Below are 18,423 nucleotides of genomic sequence, written 5' to 3'. Positions count from 1 at the left end.
AAACCCCATTTTAAATGGACAACCCAATTCATCCTTGAGATGGGAAATGCGCTGCTGTTTGCAACCTTTCCCGCATGTTAAGAAGGTTAAATAAGCCAAAACACTGTGGCCTACGATGGCTGCCTGCAAGCCGAAATATGCGACCTTGTAATGAAAGAGTGTACCCATTGTTCCCTAAAATGTGTCTTTTTTAACCACCTCTCCCTTCTCCTCCACCAGCTGCAAATGTTTCTCCTTCGCAGAGGCTCGTGAACATTAGAAAGAGAAAACGTAAGACGAGGGACGAGATGTTCACGGAGCTGCAGATGTCCTCCCACGCTGATAGAGCACAGCAGAATGCGTGGAGGCAGTCAATGTCGGAGATGAGAAAAGTCCAACATGAACGAGAGGAGAGGTGGCGGGCTGAAGACGATAGGTGGCGTCAGCTTGCAGACAGACGGCAAGAGGCAATGCTCCGTCTGCTGGAGCATCAAAGTGATATGCTCGAGCGTATGGTTGAGTTGCAGGAAAGGCAGCAGGAGCAGAGACCGCCGCTACAGCCCCTGTGTAACCAACAGCCCTCCTCCCCAAGTTCCATAGCCTCGTCACCCAGACGCCCAAGAACACGGTGGGGGGGCCTCCGTCCACCCAGTCACTCCACCCCAGATGATCGCCCAAGCATCAGAAGGCTGGGCTTCAATAAGAGTTAAAGTTTTAAAATGCAGTGTGTCCTTTTCCATCCCTCCTCCCCCACCCATCCCTGCTACCTTGGCAATTATCCCCCCTACCTCTGTAAGGAACTAATAAAGAATGCATGAATGTGAAAAAACAATGACTTTATTGCCTCTGCAAGCGGGAGGGGAGGGGAGGGTGGGGTGGGGTGGTTGGTTTACAGGGAAGTAGAGTGAACCGGGTCGGGGGGGGGGTTGGAGGGTTCATCAAGGAGAAACAAACAGAAGTTTCACACAGTAGCCTGGCCAGTCACAAAACTCATTTTCAAAGCTTCTCTGATGCGCACCGCGCCCTGCTGTGCTCCTCTAACTGCCCTGGTGTCTGGCTGCGCGTAATCAGCGGCCAGGCGAGTTGCCTCAACCTCCCACCCCGCCATAAATGTCTCCCCCTTACTCTCACAGATATTGTGGAGCGCACAGCAAGCAGCAATAACAATGGGGATATTCTTTTCGCTGAGGTCTGAGCGAGTCAGTAAGCTGCGCCAGCGCGCTTTTAAACGTCCAAATGCACATTCCACCACCATTCGGCACTTGCTCAGCCTGTAGTTGAACAGGTCCTGACTCCTGTCCAGGCTGCCTGTGTATGGCTTCATGAGCCATGGCATTAAGGGGTAGGCTGGGTCCCCAAGGATCACGATAGGCATTTCAACATCCCCAATGGTCACTTTCTGGTCCGGGAAGAAAGTCCCTTCCTCCAGCTTTCGAAACAGAGCAGAGTTCCTGAAGACGCGAGCATCATGTACCTTTCCCGGCCATCCCACGTTGATGTTGGTGAAACGTCCCTTGTGATCCACCAGGGCTTGCAGCAGCATTGAAAAGTACCCCTTGCGGTTTATGTAGTCGGTGGCTTGGTGCTCCGGTGACAAGATAGGGATATGGGTTCCGTCTATGGCCCCGCCACAGTTTGGGAATCCCATTTCAGCAAAACCATCCACTATTGACTGCACGTTGCCCAGAGTCACTACCCTTGCTATCACCAGGTCTTTCATTGCCCTGGCAAATTGGATCACAGCAGCCCCCACAGTAGATTTGCCCACTCCAAATTGATTCCCGACTGACCGGTAGCTGTCTGGCGTTGCAAGCTTCCACAGGGCTATTGCCACTCGCTTCTCAACTGTGAGGGCTGCTCTCATCTTGGTATCCTGGCGTTTCAGGGCAGGGGAAAGCAAGTCACAAAGTTCCATGAAAGTGCCCTTACGCATGCGAAAGTTTCGCAGCCACTGGGAATCGTCCCATACCTGCAGCACGATGCGGTCCCACCAGTCTGTGCTTGTTTCCCGGGCCCAGAATCGGCGTTCCACGGTATCAACCTGCCCCAGTAACACCATGATTTCCACATTGCTGGGGCCTGTGCCTTGTGAGAGGTCTATGGCCATGTCAATTTCCTCATCACTCTCGTCGCCGCGCTGCAATCGCCTCCTCGCCTGGTCCGGGTTTCGCCTTGGCATGTTCTGGCTCTGCATGTACTCCAGGACAATGCGCGTGGTGTTCATAGTGCTCATAATTGCCGCGGTGATCTGAGCGGGCTCCATGATCCCAGTGCTAGCTATGGCGCCTGGTCAGAAAAAAGGCGCGAAAGTAGTATCTGATGGACCAGGAGAAGGAGGGCGGGAGGGAGGGAGGGCCGAGTGACGACATGGCGTACAGGTACAGGAACAGGGAGAAACACAAACAACTGTCACACAGAATGGTCCCCCCAAAGATTAAACTGGAAACCCTGGGCTTAGCAGGCCGTTGATTTCACGGAGGAAGGGGAAGCAAATGAACACAGAACAAATCTATTTTTTACATCTTAAGGTGGCAGCCGACGCTGCAGCATGAGTGACAGCCATACCAGTATGACGATGACGGGTACCAATCATAATATGCCATCATCTGCCAAAAGGCAAGGGGCTGCTGCTGTGTAGCAATGCAGCCCCACGTCTGCCAGCCCCACGTCCGCCAGCACCCAGCATCGCCCTCGGCCTCTTCTGGGTGCTTAGCAGACAATATTGGGCAATTGGCAGAAAATAGTATATTATGACTGGTAACCGTCATCATCGAAACAGTAGCATGTCTGCCCAGGTGGCCATGATTGACAGCCATACCAGTACGACGACGATGGGTACCAGTCATAATATACCATCGCCTGCAAGGGGCTGGTGCAATGCAGCACTACGGCTGCCAGCCCCACGGCTATCACTCATGCTACACCGTCTACCGCCAAAAGGCAGTTAGCAGCTGCTGCTGTGTAGCAATGCAGTCCCACGTCTGCCGGCACCCAGAGGACATATGGTGACGGTGAGCTCAGCTGAGCTGAGCGGGCTCCATGCTTGCCGTGGTATGTTGTCTGCACAGGTAACCCAGGTAAAAAGGCGCGAATCTATTGTCTGCCGTTGCTGTGACGAGGGGGGAGGGGCCTGACGACATGTACCCAGAACCGCCCGCGACACTGTTTTGCATCATCCGGGCATTGGGATCTCAACCCAGAATTCAAAGAAAAGGCGCGAACCGCTTCTCGGCTCGAGCTGTGGCGCAAACGTAGTATCTGACGGCCTAGGGGAAGGAGGGAGGGGGGCCGAGTGACGACATGGCGTACAGGCACAGGGAATTAAAATAAAGAACGGTGGCTGTGCATCAGGGAGAGACACAAACAACTGTCACAGACTGGTCCCCCCCAAAGATTAAACTGAAAACCCTGTTGACGGAGGGAGGGGGAAGCAAATGAATACAGAGAAAATCTATTTTTTACATCTTAAGACGACGGTGCAGCGTGACTGATAGCCCTCGGCATCTTTCTGGGTGCTTGGCAGCAAATACGGGGCGGTGTATGACGATGGTCTTCAGGCCTATTGCACGAGCTGCTGCTCAGGGAAGACTCTGCTAACGTGCGATGACCCGACTTGTAATAGGCCGGCTAACAGTCATAATACACCATTTACTGCCAAAAGGCAAGCCCCACGGCTGCCAGCACCCAGATCGCCGATGAAGGCTACCAGTCTACTGCACCGTCTACCGCCAAAAGGCAGTTAGCAGCTGCTGCTGTGTAGCAATGCAGTCCCACGTCTGCCGGCACCCAGAGGACATATGGTGATGGTGAGCTCAGCTGTGCTGAGCGGGCTCCATGTTGTCTGCACAGGTAACCCAGGTAACCCAGATAAAAAGGCGCGAATCTATTGTCTGCCGTTGCTGTGACGGGGGAGGGAGGGGCCTGACGACATGTACCCAGAACCGCCCGCGACACTGTTTTGCATCATCCGGGCATTGGGATCTCAACCCAGAATTCCAAGGGGCGGCAGAGACTGCGGGAACTGTGGGATAGCTGTGGGATAGCTACCCATAGTGCAATGCTCCGGAAGTCGACGCTAGCCTCGTACTGTGGACGCGGTCTGCCGACTAGAGCACCTAGAGCATTTTATTGTGTGGACATACACAATCGGCTGTATACAACCGATTTCAATAAAACCGGCTTCTATAAATTCGAACTAATTTCGTAGTGTAGACATACCCTGACACACAGGCAGATTTGTTTCTGCAAATAGCTGCTAGATTTACTTGCATCTTTCAGCTGCGTTGATATAAATACAGGTTGTCCTGTTGCTACTGTGGTGGCAAAGAAGAGCACTTATGAACGGTTGTTGTTCTGCTTATCTTGTCTCTTAGGAAAAGGAAAAGCTGTATGTAGAGCTGAAGCACATCTTGGCCCGGCAGCCTGGGCCCGAAGCGGCAGAACAGTTGCAGCTCTACCGACACACACTCCGAGAGAAGACCAAGCAACTGAAAGTAAGAGATACCCTTCATGGGATTAATCAGAAAGGAAGTCCATCTGAAGGGCTGCTATGGTTGTAGGACTATATCAGTGCTTTGCACAGGGAAGTCTGTCTTCCCAAGGAGTCTTTTGGTGCCGAGAAACTGAGCCTCAATCTCTGGGTAGGGGGGGCAAGAAGTTAAAAATGTTTCACTGTCAGGGGTTTTTCAGAATACTGTAATTCTTCACAGTGCTTTCACGGCTTTTGTGCAGCCTGGACAATAATACTGGAGTGCAGTAAGGTGGATAGCAAGTGAGAAAAGATAAGAAAGAATGTCAGGGAAAATGGAACAAACTCTTTAAAATAGGACACTTCCTAAACTATAGCTGCGTATCAAAAGACACCTCGTTTTCCTGTGATAGCCAGTATAGTTACTTGGCTATACAGTTATTTAGCAGTTCAGCCGTTTCCTCTCAGCTTTTTATGCATCCATATTCCACACTAAGCTGTGATGCCAAAGACCTTTTAACTATGAGGAATGGGCATAGTTTTCTTCATTTGCGAGTCTTGTCTTGTCCTAAACAAATATTTCTGATGTTTGTCATAAAAGAATAATTCAACATTTCCCTATATTCTCTGTGAAACACTGGCCTAATAGTCACAGATCTGCCCACCTCAGTGCCAAAAAGACATCAGGATGAAGAAAGGAGTTCAGAGGGGAATAGCAATAATGGAAAAAGGCTGAAAATTTTGATTTACTAGGAAAGATTAAAATAACTGGGTATACTCAGCTTGATTAGTCAATAGATACAAGTCTAAGAGGACAAGTAGGACCCACTATATCGAGAGTCAAAGATGAAGAATTGCTATAAAATGTCTCTACAAGCAAAGACTGGCCCATCAGTTGAGAAGCATCCTTTCTAAGAATTGTCTGAAACCTAACCATTTCTATTAGCCGTTGAGGGCAGATCAATAAGTAGATCCTCCATTTCATCCAAATAAATCTGTGAAAGAACACCTTGTATTTCAGTCCAGGAATAGCTTGCTGTGTAAATATTACTAACTCAACAGGTTTACTTGGACAAGATATAGGGCCTGTTTATTGGTCTGCCCTCAGAGGCTAATGGAAAGTGTTTCAATTTCTGAAATTGACTTTTTTCATAGATTCATAGATTTTTTAAGGCCAGAAGAGACCATTGGATCATCTAGTCTGACTTCCTGTCTAGCACAGGGCAGAGAATTTCATCCAGTTATCCCTGTATTGAGCTCAGTAACCTATGTCTCACTAAAGCTTATCTTCCAGAAAGGGATCCTGTCTTGATTTGAAGACTTGAACAGATGCAGAATCCACCACTTCCCTTGGTTTTGTTCCAATGGTATTTTGGTTCTGAAGTGGACAGAACTGTACATGTTATTGTAGGTACATTGACGAGCACTTACATGACATTTCTCCAACCTACAATACAGTGTTCTGTAATGCCAGTGCTACCTGTTAACTGTGCTTTCTGTGTGAAAGTCCATAATAATATTCATAGCCTCCCTGCTGGGGAAAACACATGGAGGTGGTTTTACTAATGTGTAAGCTTCCTAAGCATTCCGAGAATAGAATTTAGTAATATTATGTTTATTTGTTTCATTAAACGAAGAAGAAATGAAAGTGGAATTAGAATATTAATGTACAGCATATTACGTCTAAACGCTCATCCACGTGGACATTTTTAGATACTACAGATACATGAGGCTTAATTTCATTTTTTCTTAAATGAGTGAGATCTTCTAATAAGTGAGTCAAAACCATTTTCATACTCCTTTTAACATGCTAGTGGAAACTGTTCCTAAATCCTTGTTATTTCTCTCAAAGTGCATTACGTGTACCTTAGTCTCACGTCTTATTACAGGGCTGACAAGAGTAATCTATCTTAACCCCTTGTCACTAGAAATCAGGATTTCCTGATTCTGAAGAGCTGCCTCATGGAAAACTTTTTGAAGGTGTGATAATGAGAAGCAATTCTACTTATATGTAATGTAGGGCTCTTCCCTTGTTCCCGTGGTCGCCTTTGTTTAACCTGGCTGCACCAGATCATTAATAACCCTGTGGAACTCTTAGATGCCTGGAATAAAGCTGTACAGAGCGCTCACGGACACTCGGCGCTATGGTCCTCTGCTGTCGAAGCGTACTGTGGTCGTTATTATTGTAAGGATTAGCCCCCACTTAAGACAAAAGGAGTATGTGAACCCAGCCACGGGCTTTTGCTGAGTGTTGTTTTGGGTAGGGGTGTGTCCGTGTATGTGTGTGTGAAGAACAATCAAACAACTGGGAGAGACTGAGGACAGAAAGTGAGCGAGGCAGAGGCAAAAAACAAGAAAGCCAAGCAGTAGCCAATGAGCACAGGGTGACCCTGGAAAAAATGAGAGAGAGAATGTTTGGGTCTGCCGACTAAGGAGGCTTGGGGTTATAAGTAAGGCAAATATTTGGTCACTGTTATTTTTAGTAAAAGTCACAGACAGGTCACGGGCAATAAATAAAAATTCATGGAGCCTGTGACCTGTCCGTGACTTACTAAAAATAACAGGACAGGGGGAGGAATGGAGTCCTCCTAAATAGGGGGAGGAATGGAGTCCGATGGGTGAGGGGGGGACTGACAGACCAAGACCCCCGGCTCTAGCGGCCGCAGCAGGGGGCGCAGCCAAGAGGGGGCACATGGTCCAGGGATGCTGCAGGGCAGGGGCACACAGCCCCCGATGCAGCTCCCACCATGGGGCTGGGGCGTGTGACCCCAGCTGCAGCTCCCAGCAGAAAACGTGGGGCTGGGGCACACAGCCAGGCTGCAGTCCCCCCACCCCTTGCAAACCACAGGGCAGGGGCTGCGGGTCCTGATTCCAGCTCTCCAGTTTGCAGTTGTAAGCTGTTGCAGAAGGGCAACCTCCAGCCCCCACTTTAGCTGCTGACAGCTAAACATGGAAGAAGTCACAGAGGTCCGGTAAAGTCACGGAATCCATGACTGCTGTGACCTCCATGACTAAATCGTAGCCTTAGTTATAAGCTAAAAAACTGCTCCTATTGTTCTTGGTTCCTCCTGCGTTTGGAGAAGCAGGACTTTATATGTTTCTTGTAAATAAACAAAGTTGCATCATAGAAAATACCCGACTCTCTCCAAACTTTGACTAGTCTCAATATTCTTCTTCCTGCAGCAGGAAAGTGCATTTGGCATGACCCTATTTCCAAATTAATTGATTTATATGGGATCAGGATCATGCCAATAATTGTATTGCATGATGCCATATTGCTTATGTGGAGTTAATTATATTCTATAATACAGTGGGCCCTCTTGAACAAAAATGCAATATTAAAGTTCCTATTTGCTTGTGATGAGGCAGGTCTTGTAATGTCTGCATGAAACAGGTATTTATGAATGTCTTGAAAGGGTGCACAACAGAAGGACATTAATGCTAGTAGAAGAGGATGACTTTTCAACTGTCTAAAATCGTCCTTCAGTTAGAAACATTAATGACGTAATGGTATAGGCAGATGGCAGAAAGATTCCAGAGTAACATTTGCTCTACTCCCTGGAAGTGTAGACCCCGGCCAGCTCTCTCCTGATTAGTAAAGATAGAAAGCACAACTCTAGCTGCAAGCATTGAAAGGCATTTTGAAATGTCCGGCTCACATTATATCCCTCCGCTCTCCCTCATTAAACTGGACAACTTTCATTTTAAGAGCCACAGTTTTCTCCAACCCCCACAAATATGCCTTTGCCTTACTTTCACTGCTGTAAATTATTTACATCAGAAATGAATAATCAAGACACTGAAATGCTAGGAAAATATAACTTTTGGTAAAGAGGTGGATCCTATGCCATTTTAAAACTCCCTGCTTAATTATTTGTCTGTGCTCCTTGTTTTGGGTCTTTGGTTCACATTTGGGTCCAGGAAGGTAGAGAACTACAGTAAATGTTGTTAGTGTCACTCAAAAGATGCTTGGTGAGATATGCGGTGTAGCTTTAACTCTGTAAACTGCCTTCAGGTGGGCAGAGATTTTATCTGATAGGGGAAAAGGGAGTGTGTGACAGACGTAACCTGTGAAGCTCACTTTTTGCTTTTGGTTGATTAGGTTTTGTCTTCAGAACTGAACATGTATGAGTCACAGAGTCAAGAGTACAAGTATGAAATAGAGAGACTCGGCAATGAACTCCTGAATGTGAAGAAGAAATACCTAACCCAGAAACGCAAGGAACAGCAGACCAAGTAAGGAATAATGTTAATTCTCGCGATCCGTCTCTCCAGCTAACCCTCATCCTTAGGCACAGCACACCTCAGTTGCATCTGAGTGCCTTACAAAGATATAAACGCAGAAAAGTTTGGGTACTCTGAATTCTTCCCTCTTCTCCTTGAGCAGCTCTAGAAGTTTTTTAAAAAAATCTGTAAATGTTTTTCTTTCTCATGTTCCTCTTCCTCCCTTTCTTTTCTCCCATCTCCTCATTTGGATTCCAACTTCCTCTTCCTTTCTCTGTCCCGTTCTTCCATTCTCTAGTCTCCTTTTTATGGCAACACTTATAGTATATTTGCTGCTTTAGGGATGGATGTTACTGTGTGAATGCTATTACATTAGGACGGGATTCGTAATCATGGGTCAGGCACTAAGAAAGCACTGTCCCCCCACTAACACAACTGAACAATTCCATGGTTCACAAAGATCACCTGTCATAATTGTAAAAAGAAGAACAGGAGTACTTGTGGCACCTTAGAGACTAACAAATTTATTATTATTTATTATTATTATTAGTCTCTAAGGTGCCACAAGTACTCCTGTTCTTCTTTTTGCGGATACAGACTAACACGGCTGTTACTCTGAAACTTGTCATAATTGTGGTGACTTCTGAGAGAGCCTAGGGCCATCCTACTGAGCTATCTGGAGATCACTGCAAGGCCTGTGAATTTGATCTGATATTGGGAAGGGAGCAAATTGTATCGAGTGGAGCATTGGGGTGATATGTTTGCTTTGGTCTGAATCTCTCAGCAGATGCAAAGCAGCATGTTACACTAGCTGGAGCTATTTTTAAGGCTGTCATATTAATTCCTATGTTACCCACACAATCTAGGGCACCCTACTTATACCTACTGAGGGCTCAAGGCGTAACCCGGTCAATTTAGGCACCATCACCCTCTCCCTACCGAGGGCTTGGAGTGTAAGACATCTGCTCTTTCCCACGGGGCTCCAGTAGAAACCTGGTCAATTTACGAACCTGCTCTCTCCCACGGGGCTCTGAGCTCTACAGATCTGTGTGACCTTTTCCCAGTGAACGAGCCTTACACAGCTGTGCTTTAAACATCTATGTAGTAGCAACACACACAGAATATGTATAACAAGCAAATCTCTTATGCTCACCCCTCCCAATACACAGAGAAATTTCTCCCGACGGCCAGTCAGGATCCACTCATCTGGGGGTTCCTGGCAGTGCCTCTGCATGTGACGGTCGTGCAGAGGGATCAGAGTTCCAGCAGCTTGATGTTGAACTGCAGTCCGGAAATGGTTCCCAAAGAGCATTGTTTTTCAATTTCATTATATAGTTAAAACGAGCTACCCCCTACAACCTATCACATTATCCCACACTCCTAGATAACAAAAATTGTAACCAATTACACATTGGCACCTGTGTGTCCTCCTTCCTGCCCAAGTTTTTTATATTTGTATCTTTCATGCCTAAATTGTAACTTAGTTGTCACCTCCTCTGTTTATGCAGATGATCAGCATAAAAACGCTGGTCAGAGTTTATTTTACCATTTATTGAGTCTCTTTCTGTGTCCTCCCTAATTTCCCAGTGCCTGGGTGTCTCTACCTTACAGCCTTGGTGGTTATAATTCTCATTAGGGACATTCTTGAGGTGGGGGTGCTTTATCAGCAGCAGAACATTTTTTTTTCAATTTTAGTGATGAACTCCTTGAGTTTCACCCAAGGCTGGTTTAATATAGCGTGTATGTGTGTGGGAGGGGGGGCGGGGAGAGACTGATCAGGTCTCAGGCCTGCACCTAGGCAGGGTCATTGCAATCCTGGAAGTCATGCATGTCTGGATCAGTGTGCCCAGATCTGCATCCACCAGGATGGGGTGGACCTCCTAGCCTGCTATAGATGAGAAAAAAACATTCATTACTGCTAAGAGCCTTGAGACTGTAAACTATCCTTATCATTGGTGCGAGGACATACTTGGTTGAGGGTGATGTAGTGGTGTGTGCCACTTCTTCTAAGTGTATCCCCTCACTTATCAACATCACTTTGGTCATGGCTGGGTTGAGCTTCAGCCAGCTACCATGGCCCATGGTCAGGAGACTTGTAGCGGGGTGAATGCCCGCTCCAGCTCTGAAGGGGTTGGAAAAGCCCTGCAGAGAGCTTGGGCTGTGTAAAGGGGCAAACCCCGGCTGATTGGGGAAGTGGCTGCAGCTGGGGCCACGCCCCAAACTGAGCCACTCAGCCTTATAAGAAGGCCAGGGTAGTCAGAGCAGAGCAGTCTCCCTCTGAGAGGCAGGCAGGCAGGCAGGCAGGCAGGCAGGCAGGCAGGCAGGCAGGCAGGCAGGCAGGCAGGCAGGCAGGCAGGCAGGCAGGCAGGCAGGCAGGCAGGCAGGCAGGCAGGGCTGGGGAAAGGCCTTGGGGGCTGGGAAGCCCTAGGCTATATAGGTATTGCGGTTGCAGAGGGGCAGCCTGAGGGTGGGTAAAGGCAGCCAGTCCAAACCCCTTGATGCCTATGATGATTGGCTGATAGACTGCAGTCTGCGCCAGGGTGCGGGGGCTAGATGGTGACTGGCAGTAGCCATGACTGAGGCAACATTGGGATAAGGGGTGGGGGTTCCCCTAGGTGGGGAGACCCAGAGAAAGAGTGGGGTACTGCCAGGGGGGCAGCACCTAAGCCAAGGGCACCGGGGTCCAGGAGCCAACGGGGTCCAGGGGCCAATGACAGGCGGATCACCGGTCTGCAGAGGGCACTCCAGCGGCTGGTGAGCTAATTCCCTGGACGACCAGCAGGAGGTGCCGCAGGGGTGAGTCCACGTCTGATTACAAGACTATTTTGCAGTAACAGCGTCTCTGTGTCTAGTCCCAGTCTGAAGTCAGCATAAGATGGTCCAGGTATTGGTGCTGATCAGGTATGGTTGGAGGAGGCCCTTTGCCAGTTTATTATCTCATGCCAAAATAGGAGTTTGGATTCAAGGTGGTAACTGGGCAGCTCAGGTGCATCTACTGAGTGCTTCTCAAGCACTGACTGGACTGTGGCTCTCAAGGGATTTTACAAATATTAAAACTGCACAGCACCCTGGTTGGGGAGGTAGTTCTTCTTCTGAGTGCATATTCCTAGTGTTGGGATAAAGTATCCCTCGCGCCACAGAGCTTTGGAGAAAAACCACGCTCATTCGGGCTGCACAAGTGCTCCCTTGTGGCTGCAGAAATTCATTGCCCACAGCTTTAGAAAGGAGGAGTAACGCCCAAGCACTTTTTTCTTCTCCTTAGCTGCAAATGGAGGCACCTCAGCTGCGCCTACAGTCTTTCTTTGCCAGACTTCTCACCCCTTTCTACCTCAGGCTGTGTCTGAATCTTTTTGTATCTAGTTAGTCACTCGTGTTTTAGCCAATGGTCAGTGTTTTAGTTTGATGGTAGGTAACTTCCCTCTACAGTCACAGAGCACAGTTGTGTATTCAAACAGTCTGCTTTCAATTTTCAGAAGTGACTAATGTTTTTTGGGTGTTCCACTTGGGATGCCTTAAAGGGGCCTAATTTGCAGGGGCTGGGTGCTTGGCACGGTCTGAAAATCAGGCTCCATTATGGTGCCTCAAGTTGAACCCAAAATCACTAGTCATATTTGGAAATGCAGATATTTTCCCCAAGGAGAGGTTTCTAGGGGATGATGTCATTTTGCAGTTGGATGGCTTGATTTGCAGTAGTGTGTGTGTGGTGTGTGTGTTTTTTTTTTTTGCATGAACCAGTTTCCCTTCCATGCATTTTCTCCCCCAGCCTGTCCCCTCTGACACTCCAAACTCTATTTTTCCATTTTCATTGACTGTGATTCAAAGCTACCTGCATTTGTCTTTGCCTTAACTGTATTTTAGAGAGCAAGCAGTACTGATGGTGGAATTAGCAAAATAGTCAGTGATAACAAGTGACCTTTGTTCATCTGCAAATTGTATAAGGCTGCCTTGATGTTGGAATTATCAACAATTGTTCACCGCTAATGGCCTTCCTGGAGTTTCAGGATCAATACATGAGACTCCCATAATGTCTAACAATCCATTTCCAACAGTTAAGTGTCCTCTTGAAAACACTTCTAATGTTTACAGTTTGGACCTTGGTTTCACATTTGCTTTTGTGCGTTAGAGAAGAAATACGCTCCTGTTTTGCTGTATGTCTGTAGCTAGAATTGATGTCCTGTTAGAATTATATTGAGAATCACATTACTCAGGACATGACTTTTTTTTACCTTGCAAGGGGCGGTTATGTTTGAATCTGTCAGTATCTCACAGTGATAAAGAGGTTCCTGTTGCTGGTCAGTTTATGCCAGTCCCATCATTCTGTTTAAAAGTTAAGGTTAAATTCTGCCTGTAGTTCAACTCAGCAGGCCATCTCTCCCTGGCAGCTCCCTGCAAGGGCTAGGCACAATGGCCATCCTTTGAGCATGGCTGTTTGTCCCCTGCTAGCCACACCCTATGTATGTTCTGGGAATTCATCCAAGTGCCAATGCTGAGATTTGTCCAGGACAGCAGCGATTTATGTCCCCCCCCCCACCTGTTTCAGAGGTTGACAGTATTGTTTTGGTTCCCAGCCCTGACTCACACGCCTCCTCTGGGAGATCGCTAGAGCTGAGCGAAATTCTTCTGGTGAATAGTTTATTTGCCCAAAAAATGCAGTTTCAGGTTGACTGAAACTATTTGATATTGATCCCTGTTCCAATGACTTATTTATAAAAAGTAGGAAAGCCTCAACAGAAGAGACTGAGAGAGCCCCATAGCTCAGTTGTTAGGGTGACCTGCAAAACCCAGTCCAAATTCCGTCTCCAGATCAGCTAGAGGCAGGAATTGAAGTTGGGGCTTCCACATACTAGAAGAGTGCCCTAGCCACCACTGCTCCTCTGCCTTCATTTGACCCAACTTGAAATTTTGCTGACATTTCATATTCAGTGCAACCCAAAATTAAGCCTTTTTTTGACTTGATCGTTGTAACAGTGGCAAATGGCGACAGCGTGTCTGCTCTACTTGCGGCTGCCTTTGCTGATAAAAAGAGAATCCCATTGGTGCAACAGCATTGGCGGCATTACTGACTACGCTGGTATGTGGCTGAGTTAATGCTCCTAGATAGCACCATATAAAGGGGTAATCTAAAGGCTTTTATTGATTTGCACCAGACTGCCCTCTTTTGTAATTTAAAGTCTTGCTTCTTGAAGTGATGCAGCTTCCCATGGCTGTAATGATTGATGGATTTGCACAGGACCTTAGCTTTGGATTTGGCTTCAAACTGGAAATCTTTAGTCCTCTTTTTTCTGTTCCCTGGCCCTCGCTGACAGAATCACTAGCTCCCTCTGACATTCTTTCTTCCTCCCTGTTCTCCCCTACCACTATTTGTTGCTTTTCTTCTCCATTACCTCTGCTGGTTGCTTCAAACACCTTTGTATTGGTTTGATCTCTGAGGATTGGTATGGGATATGGAGCCTTTAGTTGCCTCCAGGTCGCTAGCTTGAATCCAGATCAGAGACCTGATCCATTAGCCCTTTCCTGTGTGAATAGCTGCATTGACTACAGGCAGTAACCAGAAAGTCATTACCACCTGACAGCTTGGACAATGATGCTGTGCCTGGTGCACAAGAATCAGCAACACTGCGGTTGGCACCCTTGCTGACAGCCTCAGTGAGGGCCCACAGTTTGAAAGGACATGGAGCTGTGCCAACCTTCTTACTCCAGGGTGGAAATACCTGTCATGATGGGGCACCTCAGGCTCCAGGGCTGTCAGCGTGGCACCTTCCCTCAGCACTACATTGACTTTGTTAAAAACATTTATAAGTGGTTTGGTTTATTTGTGTGCATCTAACCCAACCTGTGGTTAATCACATGCTTCCACACAAATGACATGTGGAACAAGAAACCATCACTGGGCCTCCATATGGGGTTTCTCTTGGATTTTTCTTTTTCTTTTTTTTCAGATAGCATTTGTCCCTTGGTCCCCCAATATTACTAACTGTAGGAAGCCATTTGTTTCACCAAGGAGACTGGGCGGGAATCAGCAAAGGCCAAATATTAGCTGTTAAAGCAAAATGACAAAAAATACAAGGAAATTGTATTCCTTTATAGTAACTGTTTATTTAATCTTAACTAAGCAGGGCTAGTCAATTTTGGCCTAGTTGACAAATTGGACTGTGATTTAGGAGGCCTGGAATCTATTCCCAGTTGTGCCACTAGCATGCTGGTTATCCTTGACCAAGTCTCTTCTCCTTTCTGTGCCTCAGGTTCCCCATCTGTAAAATGGGGGTATCTTGACCTCTTTTGTAAAGTGTTTAAAGATCCATGGTTATTATAGTAAACTAGGATTTCATAAAATCTTGCTTGATTTATTTTAAATATTAGAAAAGATTAATGGAGTGATGTCAGATTGGAGGGAGGTCTCAAGTGGCGTTCCACAGGGATCTGTTCTGGGTCCAGTGTTTAACATCTTCATGAATGACCTGGATATAGGTGTAGAGGAGCATACTGATCAAGTTTCTAGCTGACAGAAAGCTAGGAGGTATTGCCAATAGTGCATAGAGCTAAAATTCCGAGGGATCTTGACCATTTGGGGAACAGGGCTATGGACAACAAAATGAAATGCAACAAAGACAAACGTAAGATGCTACACTTAGGGAAGAAAAACCAAAAGCACAAATACAGAATGGGGGGAAACTGGCTTGGCAGCAGCACTGCTGAGAAGGATCTGGGAGTTGTGGTGGATCACAGATTCAACATAAGTCAGCAATGCAGTGCTGTTGCAAAAGAAGCAAATGCAATTTTAGGTGGCATTAACAGAGGCATAGGATGCAAGTCATGGGATGCAATAGTACCGCTCTACTTGGTGCTGGTTAGGCCTCAGCTGGAGAACTGTGTCCAGGTCACCAATGTATAGAAAGGATGTAGAGAAACTGGAAAGGATCCAGAGGTGAGTGACAAAGATGATCAAAGGGATGGAATGCAGCCATACGAGCAAAGGCTGAAGGAACTGGGTATGTTTAGTTTGGAAAGGAGGAGATTAAGGGGGGTATGATAATGGTCTTCAGATACTCGAAAGGCTGCCAAAAAAGATGGAGAAAAGTTGTTCTCTCTTGCCACAGAGGGCAGGACAAGAGGCAATGGGTTCAAACTACAGCAGAGCAGATTTAGATTAAATCTCAGGAAAAACTTCCTAACTGTAGAACTATACGACAATGGCACAGATGCCTGGGAAGGCTGTGGAAGCTCCTTCACTGGAGTTTTTCAAAAGGAGGTTGGATAGCCATCTGTCTTGGATGGTTTAGACACAACAAATCCTGCATCTTGGCAGGGGTTAGACTAGATGACGCTTGCAGTTCCTTCTAACCCTATGAATCTGATTCTGTGATTTCTGACACCTGTCTCTGAATCCTTGAGGTGTATCTCAGAAAATTGAAAATGCTGCCCCTTTATATTTATTCTACTCTGGATACCTGCGCCCCTCTCCCTCCCCAAGACCTATTGAAGAGTGAACATCTAAACATTGCTCCGGTCTCTTAAGGCCACCACATTCACGCTCTCCATCCTCAGATGGAGCAAGTGCCTGAGGCTATAGATGCCCCACAGATCTAGTGTTTGGTTTTTCTGCAAATACAACAGGCTGGGTAATTATAACTGGAACTTTGTTAAAATTTGGCGATAGATGGGGAGGGATAGCTCAGTGGTTTGAGCATTGGCCTGCTAAACCCAGGGTTGTGAGTTCAATCCTTGAGGGGGCCACTTAAGGATCTGGGGCAAAATCAATACTTGGTCCTGCTAGTGAAGGCAGGGGGCTGGACTTGATGACCTTTCAAGGTCCCTTCCAGTTCTAGGAGATAGGATATCTCCATTAATTTAAAATAACACTATTTATTCATTAAAATTCAACAAAGGAAAAAATATCTCCCCATCCTGCCTTTGATGAATCTAGCTGTTTGTTTGAAAACAAATGAGGAGTTGGTAGAACGGGGCGATGATTAGAAACCCAAAGTCGCAAAGCTCACGCTTATTCTAGTTCTAATGAGATGCTCTGACCGACTTTGGGTGGCTAACATTAGAACTCATTTAGTTCTAATTTTTAATAATTCTGAAAAGCATCAGTAGTCGCTTAATTAGATCCAAACAGACACCTAGTCTTGGCTGTTTAGCCTAACAGGCTTTAATCAACATATTTTTAATGATCGCTTGGTACAGTGGTTGCATCACAGACACTTTGGAGGACACAGACTTGCTTAGTTTGAAAACACTGTTGCATAGTTAAAGTGAAACATGTTTTTCCTTTCCTTTCCCTCTTTGTTTCCTCTAAAGGGATAAGGAGCGAGTGTTGGCTAACATGGAGCAGGAGTATCCAACGCAGAGAATGGACGTTCCTCGTTTCACTGGGGGAGGCTTTGCTCTCACCAAGCAGCCGCCCAAGGTTATGGCCTAAACTGGAGTCATCTCATCATGTCCCACTTTTCCTGCTGAACTAAATCCGTTCTTGGGTGTTTCAGAGAATGGTTTTAGAGTAACTCATATCAAATATTCTCTTTGCTATCACTGCATTGTTATCATAAAAGAAGCTTATTCTAGAGCGGCCAGTGTTGTAATTTACACACTCTGGGCTAAATTCCACCCTTGATGGCACCAGCATTACCACATGTCCATGGAGCTGCACAGCTGGGACATATGCTGATATTTCTTCCTTATTACTGTGACTTTTTATTTAGAATTGTAACACCCAAAATACTTTAATATGCGCAACTATATACCCTCTATCTACCTCCACCCCAAACACATTCTGTTTATCCATCAATTTAAATCTACGAATAGGAAGGAGAAAAACAGAAAAGAAGGAAAAAGGAATAACAAGAAGCTCCATGGCCTATTTTAAGCAAATACAGAGTTGACAACTCTTTGCTCAGATGTTCACATGAGACAGTTTTTTGTGCATGAGTAATATCGCTTGGTTTATTCAATATTTGCTACAGCCATTATTAAGATCAAGGGAGTTTCTGGCCACAGTACACCTACCCACTGTCCATTGTTAAGGGATGCAATTCTGCATACTGGATGTGGATACTAAGTGACATAATTATGTCTGTTCAACTAGGCAGTCTGTCTACTCTGTCTGGAACCTACCATCCTCCATAAATTTTCTTGTGAAGCTGAACTCAAAACATGGCAAACTTTGCACTTTAATTTCTATTAAGAGAAAGATCCTGGAACATTTTTGTAACTTTAAAAAATTGTTTTTGCAATGCAGCGTGAGCCCTCCAATCTTTTCGGCCAAAAGAGATTTAATTACCAAGTGATATGACAAAATCACTGCGAGAGGAGCTGAAGTAGAGAAAACTCTCAAGCAATAAAATAAAATGTTTTGAAACTGATTTCTATATGGAATGCTCTCTCTTTGGACTAGTTTTTCATCCCTGAGGAGAGATGCTGATAAATATTTAATACAAAAAAAACCCTTTGCAGAGATTTTGATCTTTGCTTTGGTGGAATACATAATTAAATATTGAAGCTACTGTGGGAAACTTTTAATGGAAGTGTTTAATTCAGGGGACTCAAGTTAAATACAACAGGGAATCTACTTTGCTGGTACATCAGACTAGAACACCGAGTCATCAGATCTATTGTATTTTTTTTTTCTCTGTCAAGTATATTTGCACCACAGTATCATTTTAGAGGAGTCTTATTGTCTGAATCTTGTTGTGTGTGTGTGACATTTCAGTATAACCACAATAATCCAATCACAGTAAAGTCAAGATGGCTGA

The 18,423-nt window shown here is 46.0% G+C and overlaps 1 protein-coding gene across 1 annotated transcript in view; it reads left to right on the top strand.

The window, feature by feature from the left end:
* The window catches only part of CFAP58 (cilia and flagella associated protein 58), an 81,488-nt gene extending 63,422 nt beyond the window's left edge, over positions 1-18,066 (top strand). Inside the window, exons 14-16 of the mRNA XM_034776875.1 lie at positions 4,353-4,472; positions 8,550-8,683; positions 16,973-18,066. Of these exons, the coding sequence (XP_034632766.1) occupies positions 4,353-4,472; positions 8,550-8,683; positions 16,973-17,093 (375 nt within the window). The 3' untranslated portion in view covers positions 17,094-18,066. The remainder of the gene's footprint in view (positions 1-4,352; positions 4,473-8,549; positions 8,684-16,972) is intronic.
* The last annotated feature ends 357 nt before the right edge of the window (positions 18,067-18,423 follow it).

This window comes from Trachemys scripta, chromosome 7 (assembly GCF_013100865.1).
Source record: "Trachemys scripta elegans isolate TJP31775 chromosome 7, CAS_Tse_1.0, whole genome shotgun sequence".
Taxonomy (NCBI): domain Eukaryota; kingdom Metazoa; phylum Chordata; order Testudines; family Emydidae; genus Trachemys; species Trachemys scripta.
Note: the sequence above shows the minus strand (reverse complement) of the source record. Positions and strands in the feature narration are given on the sequence as shown.